This window comes from Pygoscelis adeliae, unplaced genomic scaffold, assembly GCF_000699105.1.
Source record: "Pygoscelis adeliae isolate BGI_AS28 unplaced genomic scaffold, ASM69910v1 Scaffold410, whole genome shotgun sequence".
Taxonomy (NCBI): domain Eukaryota; kingdom Metazoa; phylum Chordata; class Aves; order Sphenisciformes; family Spheniscidae; genus Pygoscelis; species Pygoscelis adeliae.
This window is the reverse complement of record NW_008823913.1, coordinates 2,534,414-2,551,103: the sequence shown is the minus strand read 5'-3', so window position 1 is coordinate 2,551,103 and position 16,690 is coordinate 2,534,414. Positions and strand designations below refer to the sequence as shown.

At 42.4% G+C, this 16,690-nt stretch overlaps 1 protein-coding gene across 1 annotated transcript in view; it reads right to left on the bottom strand.

The window, feature by feature from the left end:
- Window positions 1-286: 286 nt before the first annotated feature.
- ARVCF (armadillo repeat gene deleted in velocardiofacial syndrome) overlaps window positions 287-16,690 on the bottom strand; it is a 293,335-nt gene continuing 276,931 nt past the window's right edge. Inside the window, 8 exon segments of the mRNA XM_009318531.1 lie at window positions 287-412; window positions 4,026-4,117; window positions 9,447-9,500; window positions 10,773-10,863; window positions 11,479-11,590; window positions 12,772-12,964; window positions 14,338-14,488; window positions 15,441-15,568. Coding sequence (XP_009316806.1) covers window positions 407-412; window positions 4,026-4,117; window positions 9,447-9,500; window positions 10,773-10,863; window positions 11,479-11,590; window positions 12,772-12,964; window positions 14,338-14,488; window positions 15,441-15,568 — 827 coding nt within the window. The 3' untranslated portion in view covers window positions 287-406.

Here is a 16,690-nt window from a genome sequence, read left to right as displayed (position 1 = left end):
TTGTGAAGCTGTCGTCTTTGATGCCGCATGACCTTCACTTCTCATACTTGGCACCATCCACACGTAAGAGTCACCTAAGAACGCAGCCGGCTAGATGGAAGCTTGGATTCTCTTCTCTTGCTTGCTTTCTTCTTGCAGGAGTGGGAGGGAGGGGGAGGTGGTGGCGGCTATTTCTGGCGGGAATGTAATTGAGTTAAAAAGCAAATTGTCTCGCTGTAAGGCATGGTGCTCCGGGGTTGGCAATGGCAGTCAGTTGTGTTTTCTCCCTACATCCCCCTAGAATCTGCAGCCTGGTCAGTGATGCAGCGCCCTCCAAATCTGAATGGCAGTGGTGACTGATGAGATCCTCTGTGTCGATTCAATGTTTGTTTCTCCCCCTCAATTAAAAAAAAAATGTGGTTGGACTCTAGCCCTGCAAAATAAAGTCAAAACCGATTAATACCAGCAAATAACATGACCTTGGTGATCTCCATCACTCAGTGGTAGGACAGTGACTGGAAATGCCAATCTGACTCCAATATATGGGTTCCTTGACGGGTATGACTGGGAGGAAACAAGCACAGACTTCATTTTTCAACGTCTGTACCCCACCTGTAAGCCTCCACTGCTCAGAGGAGGAGTGCAGGAGCGAAGCGTACAGACATTGCGCACACACATTTATCTCTGCCCTTTGGCTACGCCAACAAGGCTGACCACGCAGTGCTGACCAGCTGTGGGAAGCCAACGGTGCCAGGGCCTGCTCCGTGGCTACGTAAGGGTACCTGGCAATGTTGAAAGACTGCTCTGGGCAGGTGCTTCCAACCCAGGAACAGAAACAATCTGTAAACACTTAGCGCTTAGGCTAGACTCTTAAAAGAAGGAGAGGTAGAAAAAAAAAAATCCAACACCACCACCCAAAAACATCCAGGAATTTTCTCTCCCACTAATGCATGTGATTTCCACGTAGAATTATGGGGGTGGATGATGCTCCATGTTTTGGAATTTGGGCCTTTAAAGGCCTATTGTCGACTCTGATCGGAAAGTTGCCCAGTGCCTTCTCAACTGTAACTCTTATTTTCCTTTAGTCATAGCCAGGGGCACAAAACCTGCTGTTCCAAACGTAGCAGCACATCTGATGGAGTGCCAGAAGGTACAACCGGGGTAGAGGGCTGTCTAGCAAGACAGCAGGAGACAGATTAGCAGTGGCAGGAGTGAAGAAAGGCCAGTGACAGTACTGAGGAACTTGGCACGTGGCAAAGGCAGAGAACTAGAAAGCAACAAAAAGACACCTTTCTTTAGCGACAGGAAAAAAAAAGGTATTGAGAAGTGCGAGCTGTGGGTCGATGTTTATTGCGTAACCAAAATCATCCCTTCTTGCAAAGTAACTTGTGTACAGCCAGCAGCTTTCCTGCAGATGGGCAGGGCTGTGTAATTCATGGGAACCGCGGGGGACATCCATAAATAGTCAAGGATATGCTTTTCCTTAAGTCTCAGGCTAATCCTTGTAATGAGCATAGAGGGGAAAAAAACGGTTGGAAGCAGGAACACACTGTTCAAATTCATTCCCATGGCCTAACAGCTGAAATCTTTCACATTTCAGCTGACAACCAATCATTCCCGATATTAATTTTCTGCCTGGTTATTTGACAGGTTATTTTTTTAATCAAACAGTGGTGATACACTGAATAATATAAACACCACTTTTTTTTCAAATGCATTTTCATTTGTCTGAAAGGACCCAGTTAGCAGTTAGCCTTGAAGAGATTCCACAGCGATACAGATCGTGCACGAGACAAGTTAATCACTAGCACCAATTACCATTAAAAGGACCTACCATGCATGCAAATTAGACCCAGGAGTCAACAGGCTGGGGTTTAATGTCACGGGCATCCACCAGATTCACCGAAGCCCTGTTACTCCTGTTAATGTTTTTCCTATTTGTGTCATTCTGCAGCACAGGGTGAGGCGTTAAAGGCAAAACAGAGCGGATTAATCAAACAAAACCACCAAACAAGTCAGCTTAAAGGAGCACAAGGGAAAATTAGTGGTAGAAAAAGAAACAAGATCAGCAAAGGCACGATACTGACAAAAGCATCTGCAACAGCCAAAAGGCTGCACTTCCCTGCCATCATTATTCACAATTCTCAGCCACTCTTGAGCCTCAGAGCCATGGTTATCAAACCGTTCACAAGCCACAAGACCCCACAGATATATTTCTGTTCCACAGCACAGGGAGAAGGATGAGTAGCAGCTACTCAGCTCTGCCCAACTGAGGGCATGGCAGCGCACACCTTTGATGTGTACAACAGGCTGAATTCAGGTTACCCTCTGTCCTTAAAACCAAGAGGCAGCGCAGACTATAGGAGACACATTGTCGAGGTGAAATGTTTTTTTCTCATGAAAGCAAAGCAGCTACTCACTGAACTCTGGGTTGTGCTTCACTTCAGACATACACTGGAGTTTGGGCTGCTTGATGTGATTTTGAGGCTGGTATTGGACCACTTTAATGAATTTTGAGTGGCAAAAATAACAAGCGTTTGTTCATTTTCCCGCCTTAGCCTATTTTCCTTAGAAAGACATTTTCTGTCAAGCTCCTATTGATCAACATTCTTATGTCACTTAGTGCATCCATTCCCACTACATCCTTGCAAAACATATTAGAACTGTGATGAGGGAACCAGAAGGTTTATTTCATTGGCACTGGTTCAGGCAGGGCCATCTCTTGCCACATTGGAGCAGGGAGGCACACTGCATGACCTGAGTAATCGGCTCAGTTTTATCAGTTCCAAAAACAAACGAAGGAGCGCAACCACCTCTACCAAAAAGTCCAGCTGGGCAGCCTTCAACAGGGTGCAGCTATACCCAGAACTGGCAAACTGAAGAGAGTGATCTGTGCTTAAAAATCGTCCAGCTGGATCGAGGCCATTCGCCAGGGTATACCTTCACGGAAGGGCAGGACACAGCAGGAAACGCATGACCAGGCAAGTTAATACAGGCAGGCTGATGCAGCCGGACATCTTCCTAATTCATCATCTATGGAAATATTTTTCTCCAAATCACATTTTTATTTCGCTTGTTCAATAATAGTGAGTTTTCCTTTCAACTGACTGAAGTTTAATTGTTTCCACTGAACATCAATCATCTGGATTTTCTGGTATTATCAGCAACGTGCTGAAGGTTATTAAGGACAGCCTTCTGCACACTAACAATGGTGTTTCCTACCACTGACTCCTGTCTCCCTGAATCCTCCTCTTCTTCCCCTTCCTCCTCAGAATTACTTCCCCAGAGGAAAACACAAGCTTGTTTTGAGGCCAGGGAGAACTGGTTTAATGCCACAGCATTAAGCAACTTTTAAAAAGGTCTGCTGAAAAGGTGTAGCAATGCAACAGAAATTACACTGAGCCTACTAAGCCACATTTGCACACAACCCACAATACAAAGAGCTTTGTGAAGTAAGATTTTTTTTTTTTTAATTATAAAGTTGTCTAAATTTGTTTTTAGAAGGCACACACATAACCATGCATGTGTCTGCCACCCTCTCCATCTCCTTGGCCCATGCCCATAGTCCACCGTCAGGACTGTGAATGAGTGTTGGGGAAACGAATGCTGTTCACCACACTGCTGTACACAGACACACAAGCTCACACCTACTTCTCATGGTGAAAACAATAAAGCAGTGTGACAGGCCGAAGTGACTATTCTCAGAACAAAGTCTGAGTGCACTTATACACTTTAGGGCTAGGGAATGCTGCCTGGACGGGGGTGACAGAACAAATGCTTTCTATTTTTACAACCTCATCCATTTTCAAGAATACAGTGATTGCCTGCATTTGCGCCTGCACTGGAAAGCAGCATTTTGTTTTTATACCTGGTTAGCCAAGTGCTAAGTTACAAAATGGTGTCTTTATCTTTAAAAAAAAAAAAAAATTAAAAAATCCCTTTACAGCCCCTTGGTGAGTAACTACCCTGTATTTCTTGCTGAGGACACCAGGCTTCCCTTCTTTTAAAGGCATTGACTAGCATTCAGCAGTAAAAAGGAAGCTCACCTTTAAAGGTTCTTTCTCTGAGGCATCCCCTGTGTTATCACTGGTCTTGTATTTGCGCTCCTTGTCCCGGTGATCGATGGTGGAGTACCCATCTGAGGAGAAATAACATGACAGTCAGGCATGAAGCACAAATAAGAGCAAAAACAGAGCTGATGCTAGCAGAATTCTTCAGCAAAGAATCAGGAAAATAAACCCTCACAACCCAAAGATGTTGGCAGCCTGCTTTTCACATGCGCTCCAGCTCTGAAATTTCATTTTTACCAGCTTAAAACAAAACAGAAAAGCCCTCTTTTTGTATCGCTGCCAGATGCTGGCACTCATTAGCAGGCAGCATTGTTTTAATCCCAGCCTGCTGCAGTTTTTAGTGTGCCCAAGGAAAGCAGAAAGTTGTCATCTTGTGCCCTGTGGCTAATGAGCTCCAAATTCAGCCCAAATCTTACGTTCCTTGCTTAGCAGCCTGATTAATTGGCTGTGTTCATTCCCTGAATGCTCTGCAGCATGTTCCCACTCTTCCTGAGCCTGACTACTAGCAGGACATGACAATAACTTGGAAGAGTCCCTTTCAGAGCACTGAGAAAAAGGGCCTGTCGAGTTGGAAGAAATCCTGATGCAAACCCCGCTGTGCTTGGACTGTCTTTCACTAAAAGTAGCACCTGTTGGTGCTTTTTCTCTTGACAACTAAGAAACAATATGAAAGCGTGATGAACACAAGGAAGAAAAGTGTGAGAGGGTTTTATAAAGAAATGGCTCTAATTATTTCAGAGCCTTTGCTTTGAGTCATTGTCAGCCAATGCACATCTTAATTTATTTTCCTGATGCATCAGATTTCCCTCATTATCAGTGACAAATAGATCCTCTCCTGCTCTGCTCTGACTGCACTGTAATCTGGAGTAAACGACACTCAAATTTATAGCTCCCTGTAGGCTTTTGTTTTCCCCTATGTAATTGAGGGATCGTTAATGTTTTCATGTCCTGACAAACTGCGTTCTTGGAATACCACAAAAAGGTTTTACATAAACTACCAAAATGTTCCTCTCTTGGTTTATTACTTGCCTGCAACAGGTCATTAAGAAAAAGTCAGTCATGTTTTTTGAGGGGTTCCCATGGCATAAAGAGGCACTGTTTGCCCACATGACAAAAGCGCAGGCAGCTAGAGTGACCTGTACCGAACACAGTCACAGGGCAGGGCCCTGAATGATGTTTACGCTGGCCGCAGCCAGGTTAAGTTTTAAAAGAGCTGTAGTTGTCCTGTGCATCTTATGAATCAAAGTGCACACAGGCCTGCAACAAGCACCTGAAGTAGCATATGTTTATGACATCATGGATAGTAACTGAGTATTTAACCGCGCCGCCTAAAAATAACTAAAGAATTTTGGAGTTATACATGTAGTACACAGATCTTAAAAGCATGAAAATAACTGCCACACAGAGGTTTACTTACAATTATTTGTTGACAATGAAGATGCCTAACATTCTTGGCTATTCCTTCCGAACAAAAAAGAAGAAACCTAAAGCCTACCAGCTGTGTTCAGCCACCCAGCCAGCATTTGTGGAGGAACGCGTGACCGGTAATTCTCTTTCAAATGACCGGCATGAATACTGCTAGTAAGTCATATCCTAATCTAAAGATTCATCATTTATTTAGGAGTAAATAGTTCACATAGGTATGTATTTAAATGATGGAAACATGCTAACTCCTCCCCAAAAAATCAAACTCACAACAACTGAGCGGTAGCTTTTTACAATCTAACATTAATTATACTCACAATGATGTAACGGATCACTTTGCATTTTTGTAGTGCCATCATCATGGGTGATCCACAAACATTTTTAAAATGAACTGCCAAGATACAAAGGCAACCTTTAACCTAACCCCAGAGAGCAACAGCTACTAAGTGAAGTATGGCAGCTGTGATACTTCCCTGGGAGCAAGGTCAGAAGTAAGGACTGTAATCACAAAAAATTAAAAGCACAACAGATCTTTAATACTACAAAAAAATTAAAAAAAGCTTAGCCAGGACAGCAGCAACAGGAAGATCAAGATTTTGCAGTGGCAGTAATCTGACAACAAAGAACGGTCAAGAAATTTGTTGTTCATATCTCAGTTGCAACACATTTTGCAATTCACACTGTCAGCCCACTGTTGTGTGGTCTGCATGCTAACGGTGCCACACACATCAGCACTAACGGGTTACGTGTTTCTGAAAACCACACACTGTGCTATGGCTCTGTCAAGATAAGCAGCAGCAGAGATTGGAAGTTCATGATTTGACCTAATAAAATGAGAAATATCTTGAAGGAGGCTGCATCAGAGAAGGACCACAGCTCTCCAAAGAAATTAGAAAGTACTGCTTCTCCCACGTTTCAGATTCATTCTAAAAAGTGATCAGAAATAACTCTGTTTCTGTGGCATAAAGGAGACCTATACAGATCTTACTGCTCCAACGTATAAGTGCATGATGCTGAGTTAATACAATCCAACATATAGAGAAAAGTTATATTGGTCAATAGAGGCACATCCCATTCTTGGCTTGTTTATTCCTCTCTCTCAACTTTCTGCTTGTTGTCCTCTGTATTGCTTCACTGACTATCTCCCATTCACTCCGCAGCAAGATTTTACTGTCATCACAAATTACAGGACCAAATGCCTGCTGAGTGTCAGTCCACCTGTGCCCTCACACAGCTCTCAACTTACAAAGATCAAACCTCCAGACCCATCAAAAAGGAGGAGGAGAAAGGAAAAGTTATGCCTGAAGATGGGCATGTAGGACAGGGGCATCTGAACTATGTGTCTCTGGTCTGAACAATTCTCAGCTCCCAGATACTCTTATCTGACTGACTGTAGGTTAATTGAAGCACAGATACAGTTTTAGAGAACTCACAAATTTGGCATACAGCCTTGAGATCACAGTTCTGCTGCTTCTACAGACAGCTCTGGGTCACAGCCACCCTCAGGTAAGCACTGTGACAATAAGCATTGATGATCTTCAAATTACTTGGTGCAGAGCCACTTGTCTGGAGCTGATGAAGTCTGACAGACCTGAGCTACCTCCGCGCTGGGCTGAGTGCATCCCACGCTAACTCATAATACATGTTTTCTTCCATCTCCCAGGACATCCACGCTCTACCCAGGCCCTCCATCGCTCCAGACAACAGGAATCTGACTGGTCCAGCACTGCCAGAGGACGGGGAACATATGTTTCTGCCTCTCTAGCCACCCTGAGAGCAAATTAATTTCCTTTATAGAGAAGGATGACCCCTACAGCATTACTGAGATACCAGTAGCAATTTTCTTTTTGCAATCTCGAAAAAGAGTCAACATGGGTTAACAGTAAAGGCCCAGGCACCAAGACAGCTGAACCCTGATAAAAAGAGGCAATGGGTGAGCGGCAGACAGGCGGTGATATTCTGGAACAAGCAGTCTTGTACGCTGCAGGGGAGCAGAATGAACACTCTGGGCTGGAAGGACCTGGCTGAACGGAGGGGTACCTCTAACATGTGTGGCATGGAAATCCACTGAATTCTGCTGACACACTGTAGCGTGTTTGAGGCAATTACAGTTCAGTACCGAAGGGTACACCAGAAAGATAATTATGCAACCTGGAAGCATCTGAATTAAATGAAATGAACAACAAAAAGCTGGAGGCAGATGAGAATTCTCTAAAACACAGTGAATATAAAGTAGAAAGATCTTCGGGCAAGCGAAGTCAGAAAGAGAGGAAGGCAAGGGAAAAACACACAACTGAAACCAGGGCACAAGGTTTTCTGCAATAAAAAGAAATAAAAAGATAAGCTGGGATGCTGAACAACTTTCCCTGGTACTCTGTCATGCATTTTTGTTGCAAACGTAAGTAAGGTCAGTCTCTCCTGGAGGCTCAACGTAGACTGGCGTGGAGTATGCGGGGATACAACCAAACTGTGCTTACTGGAGGTACAAACCCAGAGGACTGCATGTGGATGTTCTGCTCCTCATATCTCCCAGTTCACTCCAGGGTGGAAAAAGAACAAAAACTCCAGAATACAACAGTCCACAATGCAGTTAAAATCAGAAAATATAGCCTAGAGCAGCTCCTCATGTATGTATGCCCGTAAGACAAAAAACCATATGGCATTTGGAAAAGCCTGAAGGAAAGAGATGAAGTACAAAGTTGTTATTCCAGTTCCTTGGAATTAAGGATAGTAAACTGGATAAATTAATTTAGTCCCTTCGCAGCTGACCTCTGAAACAGCACAAAGTTGTAGTCATACTGGAGTTAAAAAGCACTCAAGAGCTGGGGTCAGGAAAACTTGACAGATTTCATCTTCTAATAGTGATGAAAAGATTGGAGAACAGAACAGCCCAGAGAATCTGCCTGATGTTGTACGTATGCTGTTAATTTGCATTTCATTTTGTACTCAGAGCTGTACCAGTAACTCCTGAAAGCATAAGGCAACAATTAATATTGAGACTATAAACAATCAACACTGCCCATACTGCAGCACCTGCTAGCACACAGCTATCCTGCCAGGCAATCTTCTCTGAATTTATTTTCTTCCATTGTGAGAACAAATGTTTCAGTGCTCCCTTAGGCAAAACACATATGGACAGTTGATTCATGGCAGGTGGCATCTCATTTTTCTAAGAATACAAAAGGTAATATATACCTGTTATTTTAACTTCTGAACATGCTTGGCTTTCAGCTTGGTTCTAACTTGCTATTTTTTGCAGCTACAATCACAAATAGCAGTATATCAAACCGTTTGATTTGGAGGCATTAATACAGGTATCTAAATAAGAATAACATCAACTGGAAGAAGTAAAGCAAATTCCCAAGAGACCACACAGCACCTTTATCTACCTCAGTAAAGAAAAAACCCCTGTACAATTCTTAAACTACAGAGCTTATCAATCTCAAAGCACTTCATTGACAGTAGGTGGCTGTTCTCAGTCTATAGGAAAAGTCAGGCCCGCTAGATGCAGGTAAATGAGAGATGGAGCCAGGAATATCATAAATACTGACTTATTTTTGGTGTTACCTACAGAAAAAGAAGGCAGAATGGATTTAAACACAAGCGTTACACTGAAGTAAATTTTCAACTCTTTTTTTCCTTCTGAATCCCCAGACTTCCAGATCTGTAATAGGGAATGCAGCTGCCCCAAGGGCCAGAGACTAGAATGAAAGCTAGGTCAGTGTATCTCCATTATGTGCTTAAAGTAGTGGAGAAATTGCTGTGTACACTCTACATGTATTTAAAAGAAAAAAAAAAAGACAGGAAAAAAAAAAAGACGACGACCAATCTTTTGTAAGGTAATGTTTTGTTTTTAAATGTCAGCTTTATCCATCTGAAAGAATGTCACCTAGAGAAATAGCTGAACTTTCCCATGAGTGACAGCGTGCTCTATTGAAACAGACAGAGGGTTTAATCTATGACTGAATTTACCTGGGCCAAGTTCATCCATAGGTATCATATCACGACTCCCAGCCTTCTCATTATCTATAAAACAGAAACATTGAAATGACTTGAGTTACATTTGCTTTTCTCAAAACTTGGTATTTTTAAATTAGTCACAGGACCAGAGAGGTCCGTAAAGTACTGAATGCAGAGACTGTTGTAAAAAAAGAAAAAAACAAAAAAAACCCCCACAAAACAAACAAACAAAAAAACCAACACAACCCAAACTATTCAACTGTTATCCATTCAGAACAGGAAGTTTGATTTAAGCTCTCCAGAGAGCATATGTAATCCTTATATTTTCTGCTTTGGCACTGTAATATAGAACTCCCTCTCTCCAAGTGATAACAGAAACTGCAATTCTGCTGTGGACTACCTACTGCCATTAACGAGCTTCTCTCTGGTCTCTCCAGAATAGAAGAGAAAGAAAGTAAGTACGGGTGCAGCTTCACGTGGCACACAATCCAATCTAGCAGCCTACCGAGCCAACAGAAAGCTAACCCACAAAGAAAACAAGAAGTTTATTGTCAGATCAAACTAACCCAAGTCATCCTCTATCTGCATAATCTGCCAGATTTGATCAAAGACAGGGAAGGTGGGAACAGGCAGGGCAGTGTGGGGCTGTCTTTTCTGCAGTAATCTGCAGTTAAACCAGGTAAAGTGCAACATGGCAAGCTCTGCTGTAGGAGACTAAAGATTTCTGAAAAGAAATTGATATCTGAGCATTAGAAACTAGAACCAGATTCAGAGACAAAGCAATCATAATGAAATTAAAGCTGGAGCTACACCAGTGTTGGTATGGCTGCATCAGGCCTCATGAAAAAAGCACAGACAGGTTTAGCTGGCGTTTGGATAAACCATCTCCAATGAAAAAAACTGCACAGTAGAGGAAGAAGCACTGCCAAAACAGGCACATTTATTTAGAAAGGAAAAGACTCCAGTACTGAGTAGGGGTAAGGCCAAGCCCAAGCCCACTGCCTGGCTGAAGGCTAGGTTTATTAATATATAACATTGTCAAACAAGGCTGTTCTCCTCTTTCAAGGTGCCAATTTACGTCTATCCCAAATTCTCCCAGGAAGACATAACTAATTATGTTGCACACAAGTTAAGAAAACAACATCAGTAGTGTGCATTTTGCAAGGGAAGGAATGCTATCCATATCCAGCTAACAGGACTGATCATTTTGGGACTGTGGGTAAAAATCACCACACAAATACTACATTTTTACCCCCTCATGCTGTAACACAGATGTGGCAAATCCAGAAAACAAGCAAGCAAAGCACAATAGAAAAAGTGATAAAGAGCAGAACTGACCTTGACTTTTATCCACCAGAGGCAAAGTGCTGTCGTCATAGCCAGACCTGCCAGCAGTACCTCTGGAACTCTTTGGAGTTTGAGTAACAGACTAGGAGACAAAAAAAAAAAAAAAAAAAAAAATCACATAAATACAAAATTGCTACTCAGGGAAATTGAACAAGAAAAATAAACAAACCAACAGTATGGAGAGAGATTATGAAATGCTGCTAAGCCCCCCTTTTGTTGATAATATGGCACTGGATTATTTTTTATTTTCATATAGATTTGTTGGTGGAATTTTTTTCCTGTTATCTAAACAGCAGCATTGTTGGTCTGTAAAAGGAGCAAAACCTTTTCACAAGGGAAGATGAGGAGGCTGCACGTCAAGAACAGGTAGCTGCCCTGCGCTGCTAGATGGAATGTTTCAAATGAGAGACAACTAAGAAAAGACACGCTAATTCTTCCTCCAGTAAAGCATAAGCAGTTGGCCTATACAAGGTGGCATACTTCCAAAACCTAAAAAGATACATTTCGCAGACCACTGAAAAACATACCCAGCAAGTATATGCATGATGCTGTGACCGAACAGATTACCATACATTGTTCTGTCATCTAGAAGAACAGAACCAAAGCCCACAATCTATCAGACTGTAATACCAGACTAAGTTAGGACATCTTCCACTCAGGCATTTCCATAACTAAAACTAAGACCCAGCATCTTTACCTGGAAGTGTGATTTGTTCCACCCATCCTTCTGCAGGGCATTTCGTAGTTCTTTATAGCTCCACATCATCTGAAGAACGTGAGATGCTGCTTTTGTTTCTCTTGGAGACTGACTGATTTGCAAAATAAAATTAGAGCTTAAGCATTAAACAATATAAGACTATTCATATGTTGACCTCTTTGCACCAAAACAATATCCAGGAGACAACCTAGTACTCCATACAGCTATTCTTTGAACCTATAAGCTATAGGATATATGTGAAATCATTCGGTGACTTCTTCGTATCTATAGGTATTTGTTGACAAAAAAAGAAATCCAAACAAAAGTTGTAATTTGTGCAGATTTCTGGGTTTTCAAGTGTATTGCTGGGCAAGCACTGAGGCCAGGCTGACCCTTTTGTCTTGTACCTGTCATTAACAAAAAAACAGTGGATTCCATCCTGCCTGGATTTATTTAGAAAAAAACCCAACAAAACAAATTTATAAGCCACTTCTCAAACCTTCACCCCAACTTACATATATTTCTCACAATTCAATGAAGTTGCTTCATGGTTTAGAATACCATATGAAGCAATTTGGGTCAGAAAAAATAAGCTATTTTTAAACAGAAAATGAAATTTTATCCATTCCTTACTAAGTCAGTACACCAGCACCCTCTATAAAATAATACAGGGCTAGATTCTTGGTTGGCTCTCATATTTCATAACAATGCAACCCAACAAAGTGTTCAGCTACTCTCCCAAAAGTTTGCTGAAAACACATCTATAACGTTTAACTGGCTGAACTATATGAAACAAACTTTTCTCTAAAGCAGTCAGAATACAGTTTTCAACAGAACTGCAGAGTGAAAATTTGTCACTTCAAATTACCACCACCAGCCCTTCGGCCAGAACGATTACTGCACACGATTAACCATTTTACTTAAAAGAAACAGATTTTACCGCTGGCATTCCAGGAATGGAACGCTGCCACAGGAAAAAGGCCTCCCACACTAAAAATAAAGATCATGGTTTCACTGCAAATGATGTCTGCTAAATGCATACATGGTGCTAAGATGTATCTGACAAGGAGAGAGCATGTCTTAACATGACTGAAGTGGCTACTCTTTTTTTTTTAATCAAGTAAATTAAAGGTGCTGACTGTTTTTACTGCATATATATTAATTGCTCTGAAACTAAAGGCTTGGAAAGGTTAGGATGCTTGAATACTTCCACAAAGCAAAAGCTGCTGTTCATAGTGACATTTTCATGTTTGCAGTGAGTTCTTATGCATTTTGCTTTCAACTGTCACTTACCTTGACTTGCTGATAGCTACCAGCTTCTGAATGCCCTGTGTCTGGATCAGAGACCTTGCATTTTCTGAGCTGTCAGTAATGATTTCATGGATGGTATTCAACACTGCAACCACTGTATCCTCTTCCAGGTTCTTTGCAGATCTCTGCTGCCTGCTGGGCAAATTTCTTACCAGCTCACCCATGGCATAACTACCTAGATAAGGGGAAGAGATACCATTAGTCAGCCCTAATAATCATTTCAGCTTCCCATCCTGAATGATAAAACTCAAGGGTGTTTGCCAGGTCAAAAAACTTCATAATGCACGTGGTTTGAACCTCAAGACTGTAACCTAACAGTGTATTTATCATTCATTATTTCAAGGTGATAGAGAGTTGATACCCAAGACAAACTCCTTCATCATGAACGCTGAAAAGTACTGAGGAAAGAAAAAAAAGCAATCTTTATTGAGAATTTTGCAGCCAGCATCTATCATACTTTGCAATGCCTGAGGCAAAAAGCATCCAGTAGCTGCTGCTAATGCCACATATTCATGCCAATACACGCACATGGCTTACTCAACTTAGCCTTGTAATAGGCCTTCTGGGGCAAGGTGTGCAGCCATGCATTTATTAACCTTCCCCCAGCAAAGGTAAGAGTATTTCCTCCTGGGTGCAGTTAGCCTTCTCAGTATACAGTACTGGAGGGAAAAAAAAAAAAAAAGAGGAGTCCAGAGTTTATCACTCCCAGGTGTTCATCTGTACCATTTGCCTAGCCACACCTCTGAACTATTAAAAAAAGAACCTGATGTATTAAGGCAGAATCCCACCTTGCTATTTGTTAGTATCAACTCGGATGACGGCCCTAAACGTGTGACCAATATTTCCTGGCCTGACAAGGTTGTAGTTTAAACAAATACATCAGTTAAATACAGAGGCATCCAGAGGAAAACAACTCACAGCTGAATCTTTCAGATTCCTGCTTATGGGCAGATGAATGCTTATCTACCCCTTGGACAGGAGCTAGTGAGCACTGCTAACCTGAAGAAGGGTAAGTTGTTTGGTGCCCAGCTTCTACAAGCAACTACCACGCAAAAGGATGAGAAGGGAAGGAGGAAGCGAGAAAAAAGGAACAACTTTAGAGCCCACTGTGCTTCCCCAGGTTAGTTCAGCATGCCCAGGGCAAGACTCCCACTCTAATCTAAATAGCAGGCCTAAGCAGCAATGTCTCTGTAACCACCATGTGCGACTGGGAGCACAAGTGCCAAGTCAGCCAGAGCTAAGGAAGAAACAAGAAACCTCTTAACCCACCCACTCCTCTACACACCTACACACGCTCCCCTCTCCTGCAAAAACCTACATCTGTTTTTACTGCTGAGTTAGAGATTTTCCCCTCAAACCATGGCTTGTTTGAACGGGCTGGAAATACATTCTGAGATGACAGCCCTCCACTTGATGGCTACAGAGTAATCTTAGATAGCGCGGATGGAAACTACATACAAAATGAATCCTCAGCACAAGTGACAGAAAACGTGAGGTCTCTCAAGGGTATCCAAGATCCCAGCCTGGTTAGAAAAGTTCAGAAGATACCTATAAGATCTTTATTGCGACGATCCATGGAAAGGTTTCTCAGGGCAATTGACACAGCCCTCACAACCTTGTCAGAGTCGGACTGGAGCAGCTCCACAAGCACTGGTAAGCCTCTCTCCTTCCGCACTGTTGCACGGATGTACGTGGACCACTGATCAGAACACACAAGGGAAAAGAAAGAACACAAAGTATTGTCAGTTCATATACCTGCCCTTTCCTTGCCCCTGGCATTTCTTTCAGTGCTGTAATTCATTTTTTTTCCCTGCAAAGACTAGTTAGGTTGTGTGTGCTGATGCATCTATAACTTAACCCATCATTCAAGTTCATCAAGCACCAAGGAAGAAAGGATGTAGAAGTTCATCCTACAGCTTAACAAGCTGCTGGGGAAAGAGGACAGAAATAGAAGGAAGGAGCATCATCCACCAGCATCTGTTCTGCACACACCTCAGTGTGAAAACACATCCCTCTGGATTAGGAAAAAAGAAGTCATTGGGAGTAAAGCACCCAAAGCATCTGTTATCTTCCCCCACCTCCAATTTCATGCTTTTATTCTGTTTCATGATTGATTTTAAAATAAACTGTATTGAAGACAGCTGTGAAACACCACCCTGCTGATCCTCAGGCTGCTGATCAGTCCCACTTTGCCCTGCAGTTCTAGAAGTGATCAGGCATACCTTTGAGAGAACTGCCTGATTAGTGCTGGGGATGCTTCAGACAGGATATCAGATGACACTCTGGAGTGCAGTTTCCTGAACAATCTGACAATCCAATGAATTAAGTATTCTGGACACTTAATCATCTAACAACAGGCTTTTCTGAATGGACAAAGCAATGGTTAAGTGGTTTAAGTAGGAAAACCTGCTCATGGTTAAATCGTCATGAGCTCAGTAACACTTCCACTATGTAAACACCATCTGTCCAGAAGATGCAATACATCTTAAGTGGGCCAATAAGATGGAAATAATTTCTCTGGGGTTCCCACCTCCTTCCTTTTTAAAGGAGATGTAAAGGCACAAAGTAACAGTGCACTTACAACGGGACCTAGCTTTGTTCTTTATTTACACAAAGGAAACATAAGAGACTAAAGAGAAGACTGCACTCACCGTCCAGTTGCCAGCACTGAGATTCTGCAAAGCCCCTGCTGCAGCTTCCAGAGTGTTAAAGTTCTGACTTTCAGTGAGGATGGAGAGGTACAGTCGAACCACATCTGGCTGGTACAGTAATTCAAAGCCTGCAGATGGGGGAAGAGGAGAACAGAAGCAAGAGAAGCAGAGAAGGCAATGTATGAATAAACACATAACATACCTCTACTTAATCACATATGAGAACAGCCAAGAGAAAGCTACACCACAGAAAGAAGGGCTTCTGACACGTCCAGGACATTTTATCCACAGTTGTTGAAAATGGTGCACTCAGGAACTCATGCACAGGACATTCGCCTGGGCTGAAGGTTCCTTTGCTTGTCTTCAGGTTGTCAATTCTTTCTGAAATCTGTGCTATGCTACAAACTGCCTAGCAGGCTGAGTATACGTGTGTAATAACAAGGTGACAAGAGACAATTTTTGTCTGTAACAATTCTTACTTTGCATCTCTAGATTGGGTTGCAAATTCACCTTGCACTCCTGTTTTCATTCAAATCTAGCTCAGTACCTTTACAGACACAAAAAACGGGGACAAAGAGAGCAAGCTACACAATCATATCAGCCGCCCCCTTCTCACACCTAGGTGACAAAAGAAAGATGCAAGATGTCAAAGTGACTAGAAGCCCCAGTTGGTAGGGACAGGGAGAAATGCTGACTCCAGTTCAAATATTAGGTACAGAAATACACCAGCATCATACCACGTTGGGAGACTGCAACAGACACACACGTTAACTAAATATCCCCAGAGTCACTGGATCAGCTTTGCAGTTTAAGCATGACAGGAATGAGAACTATTCCCAGCTCTGCCACAGATTTCCTTGTGTGATGCTGAGTAACTGACAGTAGCATCCGTGTCTTGACTTCCTCATCCAAAGGATTAGGATTTATGCATCTACCCATATTCAGAACGGGATCTTGGGCAAGAAGTTCCAAGTTGTTGCATATTTCGAAGCCATTTTTACCTACCTTTCTTCACTAAGTGTGGCATGACACACTGCATCGATGAGGGAAGAGTATGCAAGCATCCAGTTAAAGGGCTTGCCAGACAAACATGATCTCAAAGATCATGGTGCTGTTCAGATTATGTGAACAAAAAACTAAACCCCCTAAAGTGTTTTGGTGAGTGCAGGAAGGCACAAGCAACCTATGGTCAACGTAGACTCATCCTGCAGTCACTGTAGCTGGAAGATATTTGTGGATTGGTGGCTTTT